Consider the following 23,859-nt stretch of genomic DNA (forward strand, 5'->3'; position numbering starts at 1 on the left):
CTGTTCATTACTGATTTATGCTTGCAAGACTCAAATTTTCTATCTTTTGTGCATTCCCTATCTTCTTTTAATGAGGGATCAACGTTACCAATCAAAAGTGAAATACTGTGTCACATTTAGTGCACAGAATACAATTTCTCACCATTTTCTTACACTTTCTGCAAATATTATGGTTTAAGAAATCACAAATAGGTCGAATGTAAACAAAAGTATGAACCTGAAATAGGCACAAAAATGGCAATAAATATGATTACTCAAAATCTTAATCATAATCTCTGTCATCGGAGACACTGGCAATCATGGGGGATATTCTTGCAATGAGCCGAACATCTCCTCAATCTATGTCTACCAAACGTCAACCGAATGAGGCTACCAAATCAAAGACCCTCCCAGCTGCACCTCAGTTCCTCGTGGTTTCGCAAACTGAACAAAGTCAGTGTTCTGGGAAGGGCGATAGTGTTAAGTGGAGCCTGTGGTTATATGCGTATATTTAATGTTATATTATGCAATCAATTAGTTTAAAGAGTGTGTGCTTTGTCACATTGAACTGATCAATTATGAGTTGTTTCTGGGCACAGACCAGGTGAACGCAGCGCAACGCTATCAGTGTATGTATCAACTGTCATTTTTGAATTTGAAGTTGTAGTTGTAGTTATCTTGCAGTTTAGCATTGGATTTTGCATACTTGAAAATCATGAACTACAGTTAAGGGGACATTGCACGTGAAATTTGTTGAAATTTGATATTTTCTGATTTCCGCTCCATAATGTACTCTGGATTTTCTTGAACATTTTGGCATACAATACATTAAAATCAGACAATTGTGAAACCTTCAAATAATATTTTGAATGTCTACGTCTATGACTGTCAAATTTCACGGCTACGCATATACTGCAACAGTTGAGCAGTCATATCTTGCTAACTACACAGTCTAGAAGGCTGTGAATTGCTGAATTGCTTTGCTTTGTGCCTACTGCTACGTCTCAGAAGTTGGTATTACGAATAAACAAATCAGTCCTTTGTTTCTGATACTAGTTTTCATTAAAAGTAGTGTGATTATCAGCTATTTCTGTAGTAAGCTAACTTCCATTGCTTTTTATACATAAATAGAATGACTAAGTGTAAAAGTAACTTCAAGAAATGCAAATTTGCTTGTAACAGATCGTGAGACCTGCATTTTCTTCTGAAGTACTTGAAAACGTGTGCTAGCAGTGAAGGAAACCACGATAATGTTTCTGAAGTGACCACGCCCCCTTATGCATTGAAAAGTAAAGTTACTTTAGAAACGGGTGACAGTGGTAAAATTAATGATATTATGAAGGATGTCATTATTGATCTGCAAACCCTTGCACAAGTCATTTTTCAAACTGTCTCTTCCTGTCTTTGTGGTGGTGAACTTAAACTTTATGACGATATTGGAGCTAGAATAGGCGTTGCGTGTAAATTAATTATTAAATGTCAGAAGTGCAAAAACAAAAAAGCATTTCATACTTTATCACAGCGTTCAGGTAATGAATTGTATGAAACTAATGTGAGACTGTTCTATGGCCTTAGATGCACTGGGAAAGGTGCAAAGGCTGGTAATGTTCTCAGCACTGTGTTGAATTTGCCAAAACCACCTTCTAGGTATATGAAATATGTAACAGCAACTGGAGACACTAAATGCTGTAGCTCAAGATTCAATGGTTGCTGCTACATCAGAAGCTGTTGAAAAAATTAGGGTAACACAGACATCAGCATTGCTTTGGAATGATCCTGGCAAAAGTGTGGGTTTAGTTCTAAAAATGGTTTTACATCTGCAATAAGTATTGACACTGGAAAAGTTTTGGATTTTGAAGTTCTCAGTAAGTACTGCCAGGGTTGTACAGTGAACCAGAAGAACCAATTACTTCATAAGCAGCTGTGTATAAAAAATTATGATGGCACAAGTGGAGGAATGGAGGTAAAAGGAGCAGTTAACATTTTCCAGCGTTCACAGGAGAGGGGGGTCAGATATGTGAATTACTTAGGTGGTGGAGACAGCAAGGCTTTCATTGCAGTAGAAAACAGTAAGCCATACAATGTTCCTATACAATAACTTGAGTGTGAAGGGCATACCAAGAAAAGAATGGGAACACGTCTGCATAACCTAAAAACAAGCTGGGTAAGACAAAACTCTGATGGCAAGACAATAAAATATGCTGGAAGAGTAATGGACAAAGTAATTGATGAATTACAGGAATATTATGGGAAGGCCATTAGAGATAACTGTGACAATTTAGAGAAGATAAAAAGAGCCATGTGGAGCACTTTCTTTCATTGAATATCAACCAATGAAAAGCCATGTCATGCTTTGTGTCCACCTCCACCGAACACTTGGTAAATATAGGCCAGCTGAATTTTCTGGCACCCTGCATGAATGCACACAAACATTCTCTTCCTTTGGCAGTAATGGAGGCAATCCAACCTATTTACAGAGATTTGGCAAATCCTGAGCTACTAAAGAAGTGTTTACATGGGAAGACCCAGAATATGAATGAGACCTTCAATAATAATGTGTGGTGCCGTGTGCCTAAAAATGTACTTGTTGGCCTTATGACTCTAAAGTTAGCAGTGACTGATGCTGTAATAACTTTTAATGGTGGGAACTATGAATGACATACGGTTCTGGAGAAGTTAGGGGTAAAATTTGGACGAAACACAGCTAAAGGACTGTGGGAACTGGATGAGCTTCGTGTACGTGAAACAGAGTTAGCTGTTCAGCAAATGACAAAAGATTCTTTTCATGTCTTGTGTTTTTGAAAATATTGGATATTCTGTGTGTGTATTTGTGATTGTACATTATTGCGTACCACCTTTTATTTTCTGTTTCTTTCACATTTTGTGTTGTTTCTATTTTGGTATTTTGTGTGTGATTTTGATCTTGTGTTGGTGACAGCTGAGCGTTTGCTCTTTTCTTTTTCTTCATTTTCTTGTTCAGCTTTGTTACTTCGTTCTCTTTGTATCCATTGTTGGTGGCTATTTGTGTTACAGTATTCATTGTATCCAATGGTACTGTGTTTAGTCTGTGGAGCATGTATCTTAAGTGCTGCTTGCTTTTGAGAAATGGTGTGTTGTGATGTCTCATGTATGACTTTGAATGTTGTTTTCAATTTTTGGTACATGTTAAATGTGTGTTGGTTGTTTTGAATCTTTATGTGATGTCCAAGAAATTTAACTGTATATTTTGCTCTCTCTCTCTCTCTCTCTCTCTCTCTCTCTCTCTCTCGTAAAATGTATCTTATCATTTTATTGCTGTGTTATCTGAGTTCAGTCCTCAGCCTTGCTTTTGATACTGGCAGGAAAAATAAGGTAAGCATAATTTAAATGTGGCTTTTGACCCAGTATGGATTTATTTATTACACAAACAGCAGAGCGACCTGCTGAAGTGGATAACAGAGTACAGCAATAATGAACACCACCTATCCCCACATCCTGCATTTCAAAGTTCTATTTTAACTTTGAATGGCGTTTGCATCAGGTGATTTTGCATACCAATCAAAATGTACTAGGGTGGGGAAGTGTTCAGAAAACCAGTCACATAGTCTTCCATCTCTACGTACCTCGCTGTTGTCTTGAAAAGTAGGGATCTCAATAGCACAATCATCATTCAGATGTTGACTGAAATGTAACATCTGGTCATTCACTATGTTTACTTAAACATACTGGTTCACCTCAGTGAGTGGCTCCAATTCACAATAAGAGAAAGACCCCCAAAACATAACAGGCCCATCTCTGGCTTGCAACTGATCTTCATTATGAAATGCTTTATTTGACCTTCAGTGCACTTTATCCACCTGCTGGCACCAATTGAGTATATGTAGCCATTGCCATGGTGGACAAGGCATCAGTGAGATCCAGGTCCGCAGGTGACACTAAAGATCTCCACTGCATCCTCAGATGCGGAATTGATAGGTGGTGGTGGTGGTGGTGCCACCAGAGGGTCCTATTTCTTAGCGGACTGCTACTTCGTTTACTTGCTCTCTTTCTTCACTTTAGGGGCTTGCTGGGAAGAATTCTCCGAAGCAGCTTCAGGCACGGAGGAAGACTGTGAAGCTCTTTGTTCAGCAGCTTTCGGCTCCTTGAGCTACTGGCGTGTGTCCCCTGTGGCATTAGTGGAGACCTAGGAAGAGAGGGCAACAAGGGACCCCTTCTGCACGAGAGGAGCAGGAGGCGGCTTTTGCTTCTACAGCAGGGTGGAGGGGACTGATGCCCCTGCATTTGGGGGGGGGGGGGGCGCTTGCTCAATTGTATTGAAGTTTGTGTTTGGGAGGGCACAAAGCTTAGGTAGTTCATGCAGCAATTTTATTTTTTATTTTTATTTACTTGTCAAGCTCCATAGGACCAAATTGAGGAGCAAATATCCAAGGTCATGGAACGTGTCAGTACATGAAATTACAACATAGAAGTAATAACAGATAAAAATAAATGTTCATGAACCTTAAAAAAGACAGTCCATAGGTTTAAGTAAACGCTATCAGCAATACAATAAAAATCAGCTTAATTTTTCAAGGAACTCCTCGACAGAATAGAAGGAATGACCCACGAGGAAACTCTTCAGTTTCAATTTGAAAGTGCTTGGATTACTGCAAAGATTTTTGAATTTGAGTGGCAGCTTAATATTGAAAATGGATGCAGCAGTATACTGCACACCTTTTTGCACAAGAGTTAAGGAAGTCCGATCCAAACGCAGGTTTGATTTCTGATGAGTATTAACCGAATGAAAGCTGCTTATTCTTGGGAATAAACTAACATTGGTAACAAGAAACGACAATAAAGAATATACATATTGAGAGGACAATGTCAAAATACCCATACTCCTGAACAGAGGTCGACAAGAGGTTCATGAACTTACACCACTTATTGCCCAAACCGCCCGTTTCTGAGCCAAAAATACCCTTGTAGAATGGGAGGAGTTACCCCAAAATATAATACCGTAACACATAAGTGAATGAAAATAAGCAAAGTAGACTAATTTTCATGTCAAAGTATCACTCACTTTTGATTCCGTTCAAATAGTAAAAATTGCAGTATTAAGTCTTTGAACAAGATCCTGAATGTGGGATTTCCATGACAGCTTACTATCTACCTGAACACCTAGAAATCTGAACTGTTCAGTTTCACTACTTGTATGTTCATTCTGTGAAATTAAAATGTCAGGTTTTGTTGAACTGTGTGGTAGAAACTGTAAAAACTGAGTCCCACTGTGATTTAGCGTTAGTTTATTTTCTACAAGCCATAAACTGAGGTCATCTACTGTCCTATTTGAAACTGAGTCAATGCTGCACACAACGTCCTTTACTACCAAGCTAGTGCCATCAGCAAACAGAAATATTTTAGAGTTACCCATAATACTAGATGGCATATCATTTATATAAATAAGTAACAGGAGCGGCCCCAACACTGATCCCTAGGGCACCCCCCACTTGACAGTACCCCCACTCAGATCCCACATCACAGCCATTATCAACATTGTGAATAATGACCTTTTTCTGCCTGTTGCTAAAGTAAGAGGTGAACCAATTGTGAGCTACTCCCCGTATTCCGTAATGGTCCAACTTCTCGAGCAATATTTTGTGATCAACACAATCAAATGCCTTAGTTAAGTCAAAAAAATATGCCAAGTGTTCGAAACCTTTTGTTTAACCCATTCAGTACCTCACAGAGAAAAGAGAATACAGCATTTTCAGTTGTTAAATGACTTCTAAAGCCCAACTGTACATTTGATAGCAAGTCGTGTGATACAAAATGATCAATTATCCTTACATACACAGCCTTTCCAATAACTTTAGCAAACACTAATGGCATAGAAACAGATCTAAAATTATCTACATTATCCCTTTTTAAAAAGAGGCATTACTACTGAGTACTTTAATCGCTCAGGAAACTGACCATTCCTAAAGGAAAAATTACAAATTTGGCTAAATATAGGGCTAACATGTGCAGCGCAATAGTTTAATATTCTGCTAGGCAATCCATCATATCCATGAGAGTCCTTAGTCTTCAGTGATTTAATTATTGACTCAATCTCCCCGTTGTCAGTATCACAGATGAGTATTTCAGACATCAATCTCGGAAAGGCATTTACCAAGAAAGTTATATGATTTCCCGTAGAAACTAAATTTTTATTTAATTCACCACCCATGCTCAGAAAATGATTGTTAAATACTGTTCATACATCTGATTTATCGGTAACAGAAATATTTTTACTGCGAACTGACTTTGTATCATTGACCTAGTGCTGCTGACCAGACGCTTCCTTCACAACTGACCATATGGTTTTAATTTTATCCTGTGAATTAGCTATTCTACTTGCATACCACATACTCTTTGCCTTCCTGATAACATTTTTAAGCACCTTACAATACTGTTTGTAATGGGCTACTGTGGCTTGATTGTGACTACTTCTAACATTTTGATATAATTCCCGCTTTGTTCTGCATGATATCCTTATCTCACTAGTCAGCCACCCGGGCTGCCCATTACTGCTAGTGCCCCATTTAGAATGTTCTAATGGAAAGCAACACTTGAAGAGCATGAGGAATGTGTTAAGGAAAGCATTGTATTTATCATCTATGTTATCGGCACTAAACATCCTGCCACTCTTGTTCCTTGTCAAGGTTTAAAAAACTCTCTATTGCTGTTGGATTAACTTTCCTACATAGTTTGTAATTAAATATGACATTGGTTTGAGTACAATAGCCTTTTAGTGTTAAAATTTGTGCATCGTGGTCTGAAAGGCCATTCACGCTTTTACTGACAGAATGCCCATCTAGTAATGAAGAATGAATAAAAATATTGTCTATGGCTGTGTTACTGATCCCCTGCACCCTAGTTGGAAAAAAAAAAAAAAAAAAACCACACAGTTTTCATCAGATTGTATGAATTTAGGAGATCTACCAACATTTTTCTTGCACATCATGTACAAAATTTATATTGAAGTCACCACATGTAACTAATTTCTGGTACTTCCTGGAAAGTGAATCAAGAAGCTTCTCTAGATTTAGCAGAAATGCTCTGAAGTCAGAGTTAGGGGACCTATAAACAACAACCATTAGAAGTTTAGTTTCACTAAATTCAACTACAGCTGCACAACATTCAAATATCTGTTCAGTGCAGAGTCATCATACGTCTATGGACTCAAATGAAACACTGTTTTTTATTTACAGAGCCACTCCCCCAACCCACAAGGAACTCCTTGAGAAACAGCCAGCTAATCCATAGTCTAGTAAAGGAAGCCTTTGAGTTGTCAAATTATTTAAGTGGTGCTCCGACATACCAATAATTTCAGAGTCAACATCTATAGGCAGTTCACTAGGTGCACCTCTAACACCAACTACTACAGGAATTTTTCTATGACTAACGACACCACCACCACCACCACCACCACCACCACCACCACCCACTACACTGTCACCTATAAGCTTAGCCAGCATCTCCTTCCCATACCTATTAAGGTGCAAGCCATGCCTAGTGAAACCCAATCTACTGATAGACCCAACTGGCACCACTGAGATGTGACCCATGCCCTCTGCCATCAGCACCCTCCCCAGCCCCATGTTAACGCACCTAACAGCCGCATTAAGGTGAGGTTGATCATGATGCTGAAACAGTTGCACGAAGTGCACATCAGTGCCACCAGTTTGAGTAGCTATCATTACCAGGTCACCACCTACATCATATTCCCCATCCCTATCAAGACTGTTCCCTGCTCCACCCACTATCACTAGCTGATTCTCCTTCGTAAAATTCTTACGTAACTCCCCTATGCTGTCAGTCACCTGAGCCAACCCTGCACTAGGCTTCACAATGCTGGTGACCTGTTACTCACTCCCCAACACTTCCTGCAACTGCTGGCCCACACCTCTACTGTGAGAACTACCTAGCAGCGGAACCTCCTTCTTTCTGCTAGACTTTGCAGACTAACCTAGGCCTCCTAATTGCTGAGGACTGGTGCATGTTCCCTACATCTACAGCTACACGAGGCTCCTCTCCACTCAACTCTGACAGTTGGTCATGTCTATTGCATGTACACAAAGTAAAACTGTCTGAATACCTCCTCTTCCTAGCTGCCATCTTGCCAACTGCCAGTTCCCATTCCCCACCACCCTTCACCCTCCTCAACCTATCTGTTTCCTTCTTTGCACATTGTAACTGCACCTGAAGGGCACAGATCTTATGCTCCTCCTCCTCTATCAACTTATTTCTACTATAGATTCTGCATTCCCAGGAGAGGATCTCACTAAAATGACCACTGGCATCCCCACTGTATTCCCCCCAATGAAAATACTTTGAACAAATCTCACACTGTAACCCACTACTCACAAACCTACGACAGAGCCCACACTTCTCACTCATGGTAAAATTTTACAGTTACTGAAAAAACTATACGTCTATGTTACCAAAGTTCAGTTACCCCAGTAGAACTAACAATAGCGGTCTCGAAATTCTCTGCGTATTAAGAAAGCAACTACTTGTATTAATATCACTACACCACAGCTAATACCAATACCAACAAAATTTCACAAAATTATTAGCTAAAACCAAAAAATTCAAATGGGGGAACACTGAGCGAAGTTAAAACACTGAATCAAAATTTTACTGAAATATTTCACTACAAACACTAATAATGTCAGTTGAAAACTAAAGCATGAAATTTACTAAACAACTTCGATGCACAGAAAACTCTAAAAAAACACAGCAAGCTAATGATTACAAAAGTTTATTAAGTCATTATTTCACCACTAACAGCATAAAACTATTAAATTTAGTATCTGTATTACAGAGCACAAATAAGTTTGTCAGTACTTAGCTTTATAAACACTACAGCTGCAGTGCACGCTGCAAAATGTAAACACACTATTGAGGCGCGAGGCTTAGACGAACGACGCAAGCACGCTCACGACGCAAGCACGCTCACGACGCAAGCACGCTCACGACGCAAGCACGCTCACGACGCAAGCACGCTCACGACGCAAGCACGCTCACGACGCAAGCACGCTCACGACGCAAGCACGCTCACGACGCAAGCACGCTCACGACGCAAGCACGCTCACGACGCAAGCACGCTCACGACGCAAGCACGCTCACGACGCAAGCACGCTCACGACGCAAGCACGCTCACGACGCAAGCACGCTCACGACGCAAGCACGCTCACGACGCAAGCACGCGCACGAATAATAGACCACCTGAGTCAATAACACAGGAAGAAAGACTGAGATTAATGAAAATCCACTAATAAGTTACTTTTATGGCAAATATTAACACAAATAAACTTTAAAATAAGTAAATGAAGTCGAAAATTTTATAAAATATTAACAAGCAATTTCAACAGCAGTGCAGCAATGTTGACCATCGTACTGCGGTGGTGTAATGGTTAGCATTTCTGCCTAACAAGGAAGAAGACCCAGGTTCGAGTCCCGGCCGCAGCACAAGTTTTAATTCAATTTTGTCTGCTTCGATCATTATGTCTGGGATATGGTTGGTCGGCACCTGGTGCGTCACAGTCCTATAGTAACTGGTGTCACGGATTTGTGGGCTCGGATACAATCTGCGTGGAGGGAAATTCCTCAGGAACGTATTCAGAACCTTATTGATTCAATGCCACGGCATATAGCGACTTTAATTGCAGCACACCGTGGCCACACGACGTACTGAATAGTAGGGCTCAAAGGACATGTACATATCTGAAAAGGTAATCATTTGTTACTTGTCATGTACCTAACCTGTGGCATTAAATTAACTGAATTCATGCGTTTTCTTCTTGGTGTTGCGATTTCCACAAACGGCAATGTACGAACAGTTACATATAACGGTTGATTCGGAGAGAACACGAGTCATCTGCATAAACCTAAAACAACTCAGGTATGGGTGACACCCCAGAGAATACCTCCTAATGACTGAGTCAGTGCAAAAAGTATTCACCACATAGGCAGATTGTAGATCTTTGGGAATGAGTTTCTTTTTAATTTATGTTTGTATCAGTGAATAAGCTAGTATCTTCATTCCTTGTGACATTCTACCAGTATGACACATACTGGTTGCAAAAGCATGTCTAAAGTTTTGGTGGTCAAAGGCAAATGGCAGCATTGACTATTCCGTAGTTCAGGAACCCTGGATTTTTCAAATGTGTACCTAGCCAAAACTGTCCAAATTCCATGAGGCCATTTGGCATGAAGCTATAGGCTTGTGTTGCTGGTTCCTAGTTCCTACATCCACTGAAGTGTCTATAGTGAGAGTAACTTGTGTTTGAGCCACACTAAATGTAGTTGTGGTACTTTTAAGATGCAACTGTAAATTATATGGCTATCTCAGTATACATGTTGTGTAGTAATTCTAGTTTGAAGCATCTTACAAGACATTTTCTAAGTCTGTAATGACTACATTTATTTTGGTACAATGTTAGTCTGCTTCCTTGTGAGTGGAAAATCAAATCTTTGCATCTGCACTTATTTTTGTATTTTGTAATCTGCTCAATGAATTAATTTGTATTAACCATAGCTTTCTTTTAATTGTGAAAACCATGTTTCAATGTCCTCTCAAGTCAATTGTGCTGCCTTTTTTATTTTATCACCTATGCAGGAATAGCAACAGAGGACGAAAGAGAGAGAAAATGTTTTACACAATGAGATGAATAGTAACACTGTAAATAATGTGTATCGGCACCTCAGTTTACTAAAATAAAAATTTAAGCTTACCATGACATGCGGTCCATTTCTGTCTGTCGTATGGATCTTCAACCTGAAAATGAGGTATAAAACAGAATATAATACAATAAGACAGTACAGTACTCTTTGCAAACTTTTGACAACTACACTTGAGTGAAGAATTATCATAAATAATAAAAGCAATGCAAATGTAGAGCAATTTGTAAGGAAACAAAAAAACTAACGGATTATGACTGTGAGGTACCAAACTCATGGTATGTTTATTTCAAACCAACACAGACTTCTAGTCTACAAAACTATGCATAGATGAGTCATATGTCAATGGTAAATTAAGCTTGTCAGTTGGTTATAGTTGAACTAAAATGAAGTTAATTTGTAGTATTTTAGTTTAGTAAAATGAAGATACCAGTGGCATTGTAAAGGTTTAAGTGTAAAACAACAACGCACCCAAAATTAACCATTTTACCTACACAAGATATATATGGCAATTTCTCTGGATGTAGAGTTGTAGGCTTACTATTAATTTTTCGAGGTATTATGCAAGTGAAAAGAATTAAAATACACACCATCATAAATGCTGACGAAGTTTAGTGAGATACTTGGCTTTGCGTATCACTGGCAAATTTATTATAATCTATGAATAATTTATCACAGCCAACCTTACACAGTCTGAAAAATTAGGACCAGTTGCTTTATTTTCACTCAGATTTCACTATGTTCATTGTTGAAATTGCTGCCTCAGGTGGGTAACTTGATACAAAAAATGATAAAACATAGCATGCCACTCTTACATTGTTGGGGAAGGTTTTTTACACTCACTAATTACCAAGTTATCTTCACTGTATTGTAAGGAATGACCATTTTGAATTCAAATTATTTCCTAAGTTCAGTTTCACCACAAGAGGATGGAGTACTCATTTTACTTGAAATATCTTCCACATCCACTTTTGGAAAGTAACTACCAAAGACAGAAGAGGTTACATCACCTTGAAATCTGAAAACAGTTTTGAAACTGTCTTCAGTGCTGTCAGGTTGCACGTATACTTCTTTGCAGCTTCTTGTTCCATTGATGTTTGTTGATCCAGATACTGTCACTTATTAAATTGCTGTCTATGGTTTTGAGATCTATATTTGTATTTCAGCGAATTTGAGACAGCTTGTTAGTCCTTTTTCACATGAGTGTACACTAAAATACAGACATAGATCACAAAATCATAGACAGCAATTTAGTAAGTGACGTGATATGGAAGTCAAGAATGACCAGACAAGTACCAATGTATACCTGCACATCATATATCGTAGCCAAAATAGTATTAGTTTCTGTAACTGTGCTATCAAAAGGCGAAGTGTACTGTTTTATATATAAAAGACATACGAGTCCTTGAAGATCTTTGTTTAACTCATTTAGTTTAACTATCATATTAGTTACAAATGCCAGCTCCAACAACCAGCTCAAATCACACAGTTGTGAGTAATCTCCCTCCCTTTCAAACACAAATGATTTTGTTACTGGCAGAAGTTTATATAAATCTGTTTAGAACCATACCTCCACTCAGCCCTCTAAGTTCCACACTAGATATCCAATTATTCTAAAAGCACTCTAAAATTTTTCCTCTATAGTGAGAGCGAACTGAATTCACAATTTCTGTGGTAATACTCACGAAATGTGTCATTTTCAAAATATGTCCACGAAGCAATTACTGATGCACAATACAGTGACACAAAGAAAGCTGGTAAAGTTTCATCGTTTGCACACAAGCAAACAAATCCTTTATATCTGCCTACCAAACAAAGCACTCCATCAGTAGTAATAAATGCAAGTTTCTGAATCGTCAAAATGTATTCAGAAATGGAGCATGTGACTGCACTGAAAAAAAAAAATCTCCTTTTATACTGTCTTCCAAGCTCAAAATTCTACGTAAGCTTTGTTTTACACTAAAATCTGAAAATATCAATCTTGCAAAAAAATGTAACTTGAGACGAATCAACTATCTACTGACTCGTCTAAATGCAATAAAAAACAGAAGCAGGACTGCATTTCTGTCATCAGCTGACCTTTTATATTTTTCGCCATTAATTCCATCTTTTCTTGTTTGACTGTATCTTGACAGAGCCATGTTTCTGGTGGCTGATATTCTCTGACTTGTTTCTAAATGCAGAAATTAAGGACTCAATAGCTGCCAGAGAGCAATCCGTAACAGTGCCATCGTCAAGTGATTTTTCATGTTCCATTAGCATTTCTGATACACGAAATTATATGTCTGATTATTATATGTTTGATTAAAGACTTTTTGTGTAGGTTTAAAAAAAAAAAAAAGACTACTGAAAGTTTCTGCATCCTTATCTCACTACCAACAGCTGCTTCCATTTTGAAGTCTTTGTGAACTGTCGTAAAATGCTGCGCAATATTATCCTTTGTAGGTATGAGTAAAGACGCGTTACTTATAAAACATATACCTATCTTTATGCACTGAAACAAAAAACTGTTCTCCACTCCCCACAGAAGTGGTATGTTTTCCTGTGTTAAGCTGCACTCATTTTTTGTGAATTCATTACTAAGTGACAACTATAACTTTGTGAGAACTATAACTTTGTGTGTGGACTCCCTAGTTCTGATACATAACACTTGGAAGTGGCTGGGAGACTTCGCACCATAGTGTTCTGGATGTATTTGTTGCAAACTGCACAGCACACTATTTGCAATATTGACCACATTGTCACTGAGCTGTGCTGTCACTGTGGTGTGTATTGTTGCACTATTTTGATCATGACTGTCTCAAAAATGAATGATGAGATGGTTACGTTATGGTTACAGTGTTCAAATGATCATTACCTCTGTCATGCACATTGTTGTTTGTGTAAGCTCTAAAACAGATGTTTGTGATGCCTACTGGAGACGGAACGTGATCCCCCACACTGTACCTCATCCTCTAGCAAAAATGTGAAGCATTCTCCCTCTTTACCACAACCCCTACCCATAATGGCAAGTTACAACAGTTCACAAGTAGTAACATCACATTGTAGGAGGGAAGAATGTTGCTTGACATGAGTGTTAAAGGCAGTGAAATGCAGATGGAGACAGAAGAGGAGGAGCCAATGTTGTCACGTTTACTCCCTAGTAACATTGTGCAAAACACTCACTGTCAAGAAAATGGTGTTTCATAAAAACAGCCCATTTAAACAGATTTTGAACAAACGTTTTGAAAGATGGACTCCTCAAGCTATGGTCAATTTTTGATAGGTTGAGCACTCCTACCTGCATATAAAAGGTTATCTTTACTCATACCATTATTTTTAATTCAACAAGGATTTTCCATTACCACATTAGAATTTTAGTCCATATTTTCTTCACATGGGCACACACATTAGTAAACCATAGAAATAAAACCAAATAAACTGGAAATAATGAATGTAATAGCTGCTTACTGGTTAAATATGCTAACAATGATCACTCTAGATAATGTTACACAAAAACAAATCAGGGGGTTGGTGGGAGGAGGTGTGGGGTGGCGAGTGACTTAAAACGTCTCTGTATGCAGCTCAATATCTTATATACGGCTTGTTTTTACAATGAAGTGCCAACGAAACTCTTACAGGCATGCATTTTCAAATACAGAGATACGTAGAAAGGCAGAATACAGTGCTGCAGTTGGCAACACCTATACAGAAATATTCTTTTCAAAACTTATACAAAGCCTAGAACTAGTGTTGACCCGGATCATAATATCCTTTTGTGTGGGGACTTCAACATAAATACAAATACACTCCTGGAAATGGAAAAAAGAACACATTCACACCGGTGTGTCAGATCCACCATACTTGCTCCGGACACTGCTAGAGGGCTGTACAAGCAATGATCACACGCACGGCACAGCGGACACACCAGGAACCGCGGTGTTGGCCGTCGAATGGCGCTAGCTGCGCAGCATTTGTGCACCGCCGCCGTCAGTGTCAGCCAGTTTGCCGTGGCATACGGAGCTCCATTGCAGTCTTTAACACTGGTAGCATGCCGCGACAGCGTGGACGTGAACCGTATGTGCAGTTGACGGACTTTGAGCGAGGGCGTATAGTGGGCATGCGGGAGGCCGGGTGGACGTACCGCCGAATTGCTCAACACGTGGGGCGTGAGGTCTCCACAGTACATCGATGTTGTCGCCAGTGGTCGGCGGAAGGTGCACGTGCCCGTCGACCTGGGACCGGACCGCAGCGACGCACGGATGCACGCCAAGACCGTAGGATCCTACGCAGTGCCGTAGGGGACCGCACCGCCACTTCCCAGCAAATTAGGGACACTGTTGCTCCTGGGGTATCGGCGAGGACCATTCGCAACCGTCTCCATGAAGCTGGGCTACGGTCCCGCACACCGTTAGGCCGTCTTCCGCTCACGCCCCAACATCGTGCAGTCCGCCTCCAGTGGTGTCACGACAGGCGTGAATGGAGGGACAAATGGAGACGTGTCGTCTTCAGCGATGAGAGTCGCTTCTGCCTTGGTGCCAATGATGGTCGTATGCGTGTTTGGCGCCGTGCAGGTGAGCGCTACAGTCAGGACTGCATACGACCGAGGCACACAGGGCCAACACCCGGCATCATGGTGTGGGGAGCGATCTCCTACACTGGCCGTACACCACTGGTGATCGTCGAGGGGACACTGAATAGTGCACAGTACATCCAAACCGTCATCGAACCCATCGTTCTACCATTCCTAGACCGGCAAGGGAACTTGCTGTTCCAACAGGACAATGCACGTCCGCATGTATCCCGTGCCACCCAACGTGCTCTAGAAGGTGTAAGTCAACTACCCTGGCCAGCAAGATCTCCGGATCTGTCCCCCATTGAGCATGTTTCGGACTGGATGAAGCGTCGTCTCACGCGGTCTGCACGTCCAGCATGAACGCTGGTCCAACTGAGGCGCCAGGTGGAAATGGTATGGCAAGCCGTTCCACAGGACTACATCCAGCATCTCTACGATCGTCTCCATGGGAGAATAGCAGCCTGCATTGCTGCAAAAGGTGGATATACACTGTACTAGTGCCGACATTGTGCATGCTCTGTTGCCTGTGTCTATGTGCCTGTGGTTCTGTCAGTGTGATCATGTGATGTATCTGACCCCAGGAATGCGTCAATAAAGTTGACCCTTCCTGGGACAATGAATTCACGGTGTTCTTATTTCAATTTCCAGGAGTGTAGAACAGATGACACCAGTAACACATTTATGAATACCCTACATAGTTTTGGTCTATCATCACCAGTCAACTGTGCAACAAGAATAACCACACATTCATCATCTACCATTGACCATGTAGCTACAGATGTAGGCAGAGAAAACTGTGATGTACTTGTCAAAAATCTGGGACTGTCTGACCATCTATGTCAGATTATAAAAGTAAAAGCTTGTGTAAAAAAAAAAAGAATCGAAACTGCATGTATATAAAAGAGTCTACTCTCCATCAGCTTTGCAAGAGTTTTCCTTAAAGTTAGCACATGAACGTTGGGAAGAAGTATACATAGAAACTAATGTGAATAGCAAGTTCTCCAATTTTATGTCTGAGTTTAAATTAAAATTTGAAGAAACATTCCCCAAAGCATTAATCCCCATTGGAACACCCACCAACAATAAATGGATTACTAAAGGAATTAGAAAAAGTGCTGAAACTTGTAAATACCTAAACTCCATTAAAAAGGACAATAGTGATCCAGTTTTTTTGCACTACTACAAAAGGATCTACAGGAAGGTACTCAACACTGCAAAAAAATTAGCCAATGATAGGTTCATAAATTTAGCCAATAATAAAAGTAAAGCTACATGGGCTGTAGTGAAACAAGAAACAGGAACTGTGAAGCAGAGAGGTACAAACACATAAATCAGGAACAAGGAAAACTTAGCAAGTAACCCAAAAGAATTAGCAAATTATGTGAATACCTACTTTAGCAGCATTGCAACAAACTTACAGAAAATTTTTTCAAAAGGTGCTAATCAACCAATACAGAAGGATATAACAAATTAAATGGTATTGCTTCCAACTACTGAGGAGGAAGTATGCAATGTTGTAAGGCAATTAAAGAACAAAAACTTGTCAGGTTTAGATGAAATCCTAATGTGTGTGCTGAAAAAATGCATAAACGGTATCAAAGCTCCACTAACAGTAATCGTAAACGAATCCTTCAAAACTGGTTGCTTCCCTGACTATCCGAAGCATGCCAAAATTTTACCAGTTCACAAGAAAAGTGGCGTGGAAAATGTTGAGAACTACAGACCAATAGCCCTATTGTCATGCTTTTCCAAAGTAATAGAAACAATACAGTTGACCACCAGAAGCTGTCGCATAAATTAGAGGCACTAGGAGTAAGCGGAATTGTTCTCAAATGGTTTCATTCATATCTAGAAAACAGATTACAGTCGGTAGAGATCACACATGTCTCCAGTGGATCCAAGTACATTGAGAAACATATATCTGATCCACAATATATCAATATTACAGTTCCTCAAAGAAGTGTACTACGCCCTGTATTATTTCTGGTGTACATAAATGATTTCCCGCAACATATCAGCCATGGAGAGAAGATATTGTTTGTGGATGACAGTAACATAGTAATCACCAGTAAGACAACAGCACAAATGTTGGAAAATTCTACTGAAGTGCTGAGGGATGTTCACAAATGGTCTCAGGAAAACAAAGTAACTCTCAACGTAAAGAAAACAAATACAATATGTTTTAGAATGAACGGAAAACAGAGTCCCTTAAATTTAAAACTTGATAACATCTCCATAGATGATGTATCTACAACAAAATTCTTAGGGTTGCACATTGACAGCCAAATGAGGTGGAATGAACATGCTACGAAACTCTCTAAAAAGATATCCACAACATGTTATGCACTTAAAGTCCTTGTATCCGCAAGCAGTAGTGAATGTTTGAGAACTGTATACTTTAGTTATGTTCATTCAGTGATCAGTTATGGTATTATTTTCTGGGGAAACAGTGCTCAGAATTTACAAACAGTATTTAAAAGGCAAAAGAGAGCAGTAAGAATTATAACAAAAAGCAGTAAGTGGGCCCACTACAGAGAACTTTTCAAAATGTTAGACATTCTAACTGTTCCTTGTGAATTTATATTCCAAACCATATTATACATCAAGAAAAATATAGAAAATTATAGCACAAATAGCAGTTTTCATAACTATAGTAGAAGAACAAGTCACTGTCTTCACCTAGACAGGAAGAATAAACATAAGACTCAAAACAGCTACTTGTATGAAGGTGTAAAACTGTACAATAACCTGCCACAGAAAATAAAAGAAGCAGATAACATTTACTGCTTTAGGAAAAATCTTCAATTGTTTGTGCAGGAACACTGCTTTTACACTATAAGTGAATTCCTTAGTACAAAATGATTGTAAATAGCTTTTGTTTTACAATATTTTGATAAGGAGCAAAAATGATTGTAAATAATTTATATGTCACAATGCTTAACTACATGTAACAACAAACTGTATAAATATATGAATGTACGACGTACGCAACTGACAACATCCATACATTTTAAAATGTCCATGGATGGCTAAATAAATAAATAAATAAATACAAGACAACAAGTGTCTGGTGGTGGTGTTAGATCGGTTACTGCTGCTACAATGGCAGGTTATCAAGATTTAAGTGAGTTTGAAATTGGAATTAAGGCCGGCACACAAGCGATGGGACATGGACTGTTGACTGGAAACATGTTGCCTGGTCAGACGAGTCAAATTGTATCGAACAGATGAATGTGTACGGATATGGATACAATTTCATGAATCCATGGGCCCTGCATGTCAGCAGGGGACTGTTCAAGCTGGTGGAAACACTGTAATGGTGTGGGGCGTGTGCAGTTGGAGTGATATGGGACCCCTGATACATCTAGATATGACTGGTAGGTGACACGAATCTAAGCATCCTGTCTGATCACCTGTGTCCCTTCAGGTCCATTGTGCATTCTGATGGACTTGGGCAATTTCAGCAGGACAATATGGAACCCCACACACCCAGAATTGCTACAGGTACACACTTCTGAGTTTAAACACTTTCGCTGATCACCCAACTTCCCATACTTTAACATTATTGAGCATATCGGGATGTCTTGCAACATGCCATTCAGAAGAGATCTCCACCCCCTCGTACTCTTACAGGTTTATCAACAGTCCTGCAGGATTCAGGGTGTCAATTCTCTCCAGCACTACTTCAGACATTAGTTGGGTCCACGTCACGTAGTGTTGCTGTGCTTCTGAGTACTCGTGGGGGTCGTACACGATATTAGGCAGGTGTACCAGTTTCTTTGGCTCTTCAGTGTTATCTGTTTATTAAAACAGCAACAATAAAACTGAATACAAAATGTAACAAAGAATACTGGCCCTAGCACTATGTAAGTTTTACGTAACAAACTACAAGGTTTTTGGCTGCCTTGGTTAGCCTCCCTCAGTTTCACATTATATCACTGCTCTACAATTCAGACTGAAATCACTGGCAGATGGTTCATCAAACCACCTTCAAACTATTTCTCTATTATTCCATCACGTCCAAGTCACTTTGCAGTTGGCTTTGATCTTCTGATGATTTTTCTAAATGGTAAACGACGGCATTATCTGCATAAAACCTAAAACGGCTGCTGAAATTGTCACATGAACCATTTATATAGAAAAGGAAAAGCAGAGGTCCTGTAACACTTTCTTGGGTGATGTCTGACATCACTTCTGTTCGACTGTGACTTTCCATGGACTGTGACTTTCTGACAGGAAATCACGCATCCAGTTGCAAAACTGAGGCAGTACTCCATAGGTAGTCAATTTGATTAGAAACCTCTTGTGAGGAATGGTGTCAAAAACCTTCTGGAAACAAAAATATGGACTCAATTTGAGATATCCTGTTGATGCTACTCATTATTTCATGTGGATAAACAGCTAGTTGTGTTTCACAAGAATATTTTATCAATTCATGCTGACTGGGTCAACAGACCATTTTCTTAGTGCGAATTCAAAATGTTCGAACACTATATTCCAGTTCTACTGTACACTGATGATGGTGAGATGGATGTGTAATTCATCGGATTAATCATATTTCCTTTCTGGAGTATTCAAGTTAGCTGTGCAACTTTCCAGCCTATAGGTACAGATTTTTCATCAAATGAATGGCTGTGTATGATTTCCAACTATGGAACCAGTGTATCAGCATACTCTGAAAGGAACCTAACTAGTATACAGTCTGGGCCAGAAGACTTGTCTTAAGTGAACTGACATGATTCGCTACAAAGAATATCTACTTTGATGTTAATTGTGTTAGTAACAGTCATTGTCAGACTGCTGATCATCTATAATCACTGCAGGTTGGAGACCACAGTCTAGTACAACTTCTTCACTCCAGATATCTCTCCAGACAGTTCCAGATTTGACTGTACAAAACCCTGATCCAGCCTGTTCTATATGGTTGTGAGACATGGAGTATCCACAAAGAGGACTTCCATAAGCTCCGTGTTTTTGAGAGAAAAGTGCTTCGGAAGAATTTCGGTCTGGTTTTGGATGTAGATACAGGGGAATGGAGGATCAGATACAACCAAGAGCTTGAGGAACTATACCAGCAGTCCAACATAGCAGAAACTGTCAAAGCCAAACGAATACAGTGGGCCGGCCATGTGGCGCGAATGGAGGATCACAGATGGCCTCGGAAGCTCCTGGATTTTACATCTACAGGAAAGAGACTGCCAGTCAAAGCCAAACGAATGCAGTGGGCCGGCCATGTGGCCCGGATGGAGGATCACAGATGGCCTCGGAAGCTCCTGGATTTTACATCTACACGAAAGAGACCGCCAGGGAGACCCAAGAAGTGTTAGAGGGATGGACTCCATGAAGATTTAAACCAAGTGTCAATAGATGTGAACAGATGGCAGATAGCAGCAATGGACAGAATACAGTGGAGGAGGAAACTTGTAGATGCGTGCGGTCCATTGGGCCTTATCACGTAGTAGTAGTAGTAGTAGTAGTAGTAGTAGTAACAGTTCTCGATTCAAATTCTGGAGTATTTACTACTGCATCTTTGCTCTAGGTATTTTGGAAACCTGTGTTTATTATCTCCACTTTAGTGGCGCAGTCATCAACAAAATTAATTAGTAAATCATTAGGTTGCCTATTCTGATGCCTTAAACCAACTAACATCCTGCGTATAATTTCTTGCCTTTCAGTTTGCAATCACTTTGATTTTTCAGCATTTCAGGTATCGTTTACTCTTAAATTATAAGTAATACAGAACTAGAAACTGGTGCAGTAGTTTATCCACTGTTAACAGTGGTGGCCAAAGTCGTGGGATGCCTCTTGCCTCCTATCATCCCAGACCAGCTTTTGAGTAGCATAGTGCATAAAATTTGTGTGGCATAGACCCTCAAGTCATTAAAAGTCCCCAGCAGAAATTTTGAGCCATGCTGCTTCTATAGCTATTCGTAATTGCGAATGTGTTCAATGGGATTCACATCAGGTAATCTGGGTGGCCCAATTATTTGCCTGAACTCTCTAGAACGTTCTTCAAACCAACTGCAAATAACTATGGCCTAGTGATAGGGCACAGTCATCCACAAAAATTCCATCATTGTTTGGGAAAATGAAGTCCACGAATGCCCGCATGCAGTCTCCAAATAGTCGAACATAACTTCTTTTAGTCAACAAGCATTTCACCTGGACCAGAGGACCAAGTCCATTCCACGTAAACACAATCTACACAACTAATGAGCCAGCAACAGCTTGTTCAGTGCCTTGTTGAAAACTTGGGCCCATGGCTTCATGGTGTATGTGCCACATTTGAACCCTACCAACAGCTTTTACCAACTGAAATTGATACTCATCTGACGAGGCCACAGGTTTCAAGTCATCTAGGGTCAAATTGACATAGTCACGAGCCCAGGTGAGATGCTGCAAGCCAAAGGCACTCACATTGGTTGTCTGTTACCATAGCCCATTAATGCCACATTTCACCTCATTGACTTAATGGATAAGTTCATCCTATAGCCCACATTGATTTCTGCAGTAATTTCACTCCGTGTTGCTTGTCTGTTAGGACACACAACTCTACACAAACACTGCTACTCTCAGTTGTTAAGTGAAAGCAATTAGCCACTGCATTTTCTGTGGTGAGAAGTACTGCCTGAAATTTGGTATTTTCAGCACTCTCTTGACACAGTGGATCTCGGAATATTGGATTCCCTAATTATTTCCTAAATGGAATGTCCCATGTGTCTAGCTCCAACCACCATTCTGTATTCAAAGTCTTATTTCCCATTATGTGGCCATAATCACTTTGGACATCTTTTCACCTGTGTACAAATGACAGCTCCACCAATGCACTGCCCTTTTATACCTCGCGAACATGTTACTACCGCCACCTGTAAATACGCATATTGCTGTCGCTTGATTTGTCACCAGCGTTTTTTTTTTTTTTTCTCTCAGGTTTACATTTTAAATTTTATTTGTTAGTCAGTAACAGCTCTGATGTAGGTCAGTACAAGTAATACAACAAAATACTGAGAAACAAGTACCCTAGGCATGTAAGCAAATGTATAGAAAGAATAATATATTCACATCAAAGTAACAATATTTGAGATAATGAAGACTGGAGAAACCAGAAAGGAAATGGTTTTAAGAGCAAATGATACATAAGTTACTTTACCAAAAGACAATATGAAACAAAAAATCTTCAAAATAGGTATGTCCCTTTGCTTATAATAAAATATTAATGTATTTATTTGAAAGGGCATTCTTGTGACTTTAGTGGCACCTTACGTTGTTTAGTAACCAGTCGCTTATCACTGCAGCATCTTCTGATAAAGCAGCGTAAATATGGATAAAAAATACTATCAAACAACGGCCCAATTTCACTTATGCCTTTTAGTACAATTAAAGTATCGACTTCAATAGAAATCACAATTTGTGCTCAAAATTTTGCCATAAAAAATTAGGGTACAGGTTAGCTGCTCAACACTATGAATACTGGTACATTTTCGGATCATATAAACTTTAACTATAGTGCTTGCTCATGGGAATAAATCACTATATTTGTCCTAACACAATCTATCTTTAACTGCTTAAGTTTCATTTAGACAGTGCCTATTATCGTGCTCACAGTTTCATTATTTTACACATCCGACAAGCACACTTATTCTCTAGTTACAGAGCAAAATTTAGTCTTCACCAATGAGTGGAGACATCAAAAGAAAATCACCACAAACTTTGATATCCAGTGCTTCTGATTCAAATTTTTGACTCACTACAATTCATAATGCAAAAAGTACATCTACCAGAGAAGCTGGCAAGAAGTATGGTTTGGAAGAAACTAATTTGTGAAATTGGTTCGCAATGGAGAATTAATTGTAAATTTCCATTTAGCCAGTAAAATGCTACTGTGGGTCAAAAACTGGGAAATGTAATAATAATAATAATAATAATAATAATAATAATAATAATAATAATAATAATAGAGGTAATGGCCTTGGAAACACTGAATACCTTAAATATGCCACAGCCAATTCGATGGGAGTAGCTGTTGTAGATGCAAGTTTATTCGTAGAAACAGCCCCTCTATCAGACAAAGTGATTCGCTGCCACACGAATGTAGAGGGATGTAATCAAAATGCTGCTCAGCAGCACTCTCTAACCTCTACAGCAAACTAACAATGCTGATAAGATGCCCATCTTTTGAGATATGCCAAGGATTATAACCATAGATTACAAATGTGTGAAAATTATTTTGTTAGGAACACCCAAAGAAGGAAAAAATTAAATTTACTGTGATTTTAATAGCTACTGCAGAGGGATGCAAGCTGCCTCCTATGTTATTCTGAAGCACAAAGCTTTATCCAAGGAAAATTTCCTTACGAGGTTAGTGATTTGTTGCCAAGAAAAAGACTGAATGACAACCAAACTGAGGGCTGAATTGCTAACTATTATTAATTTGTGCATGTGAATACTGGCTGAGCTCTACAGTTGGGTTCAATTGCTTGAAGAGTAACAACACACAGCCCGTTTACATATAGCCTGCTTTATGCCAAGTTCGTATAAATAGAAACTGACTGGTTGCTGGATTTCTTGTAGTAACTGCTAGCTATTGTTTGGAAGTACACAACTAATGTGTTGGTAAGTAAGAGTTATGCCAGTGTTGGCTG

The 23,859-nt window shown here is 39.5% G+C and overlaps 1 protein-coding gene across 4 annotated transcripts in view; it reads right to left on the reverse strand.

Annotated features, from left to right (window-relative positions):
* The window catches only part of LOC124721274 (methyltransferase-like 26), a 75,545-nt gene that overhangs the window by 12,449 nt on the left and 39,237 nt on the right, over window positions 1-23,859 (reverse strand). For all 4 annotated transcript variants that reach the window (XM_047246157.1, XM_047246159.1, XM_047246158.1 and 1 more), the window contains one exon: window positions 10,717-10,759. In XM_047246157.1, the coding sequence (XP_047102113.1) occupies window positions 10,717-10,733 (17 nt within the window). In that variant the 5' untranslated portion in view covers window positions 10,734-10,759. The remainder of the gene's footprint in view (window positions 1-10,716; window positions 10,760-23,859) is intronic.

The sequence above is a fragment of the Schistocerca piceifrons genome, chromosome X (genome assembly GCF_021461385.2).
Source record: "Schistocerca piceifrons isolate TAMUIC-IGC-003096 chromosome X, iqSchPice1.1, whole genome shotgun sequence".
Lineage (NCBI taxonomy): Eukaryota > Metazoa > Arthropoda > Insecta > Orthoptera > Acrididae > Schistocerca > Schistocerca piceifrons.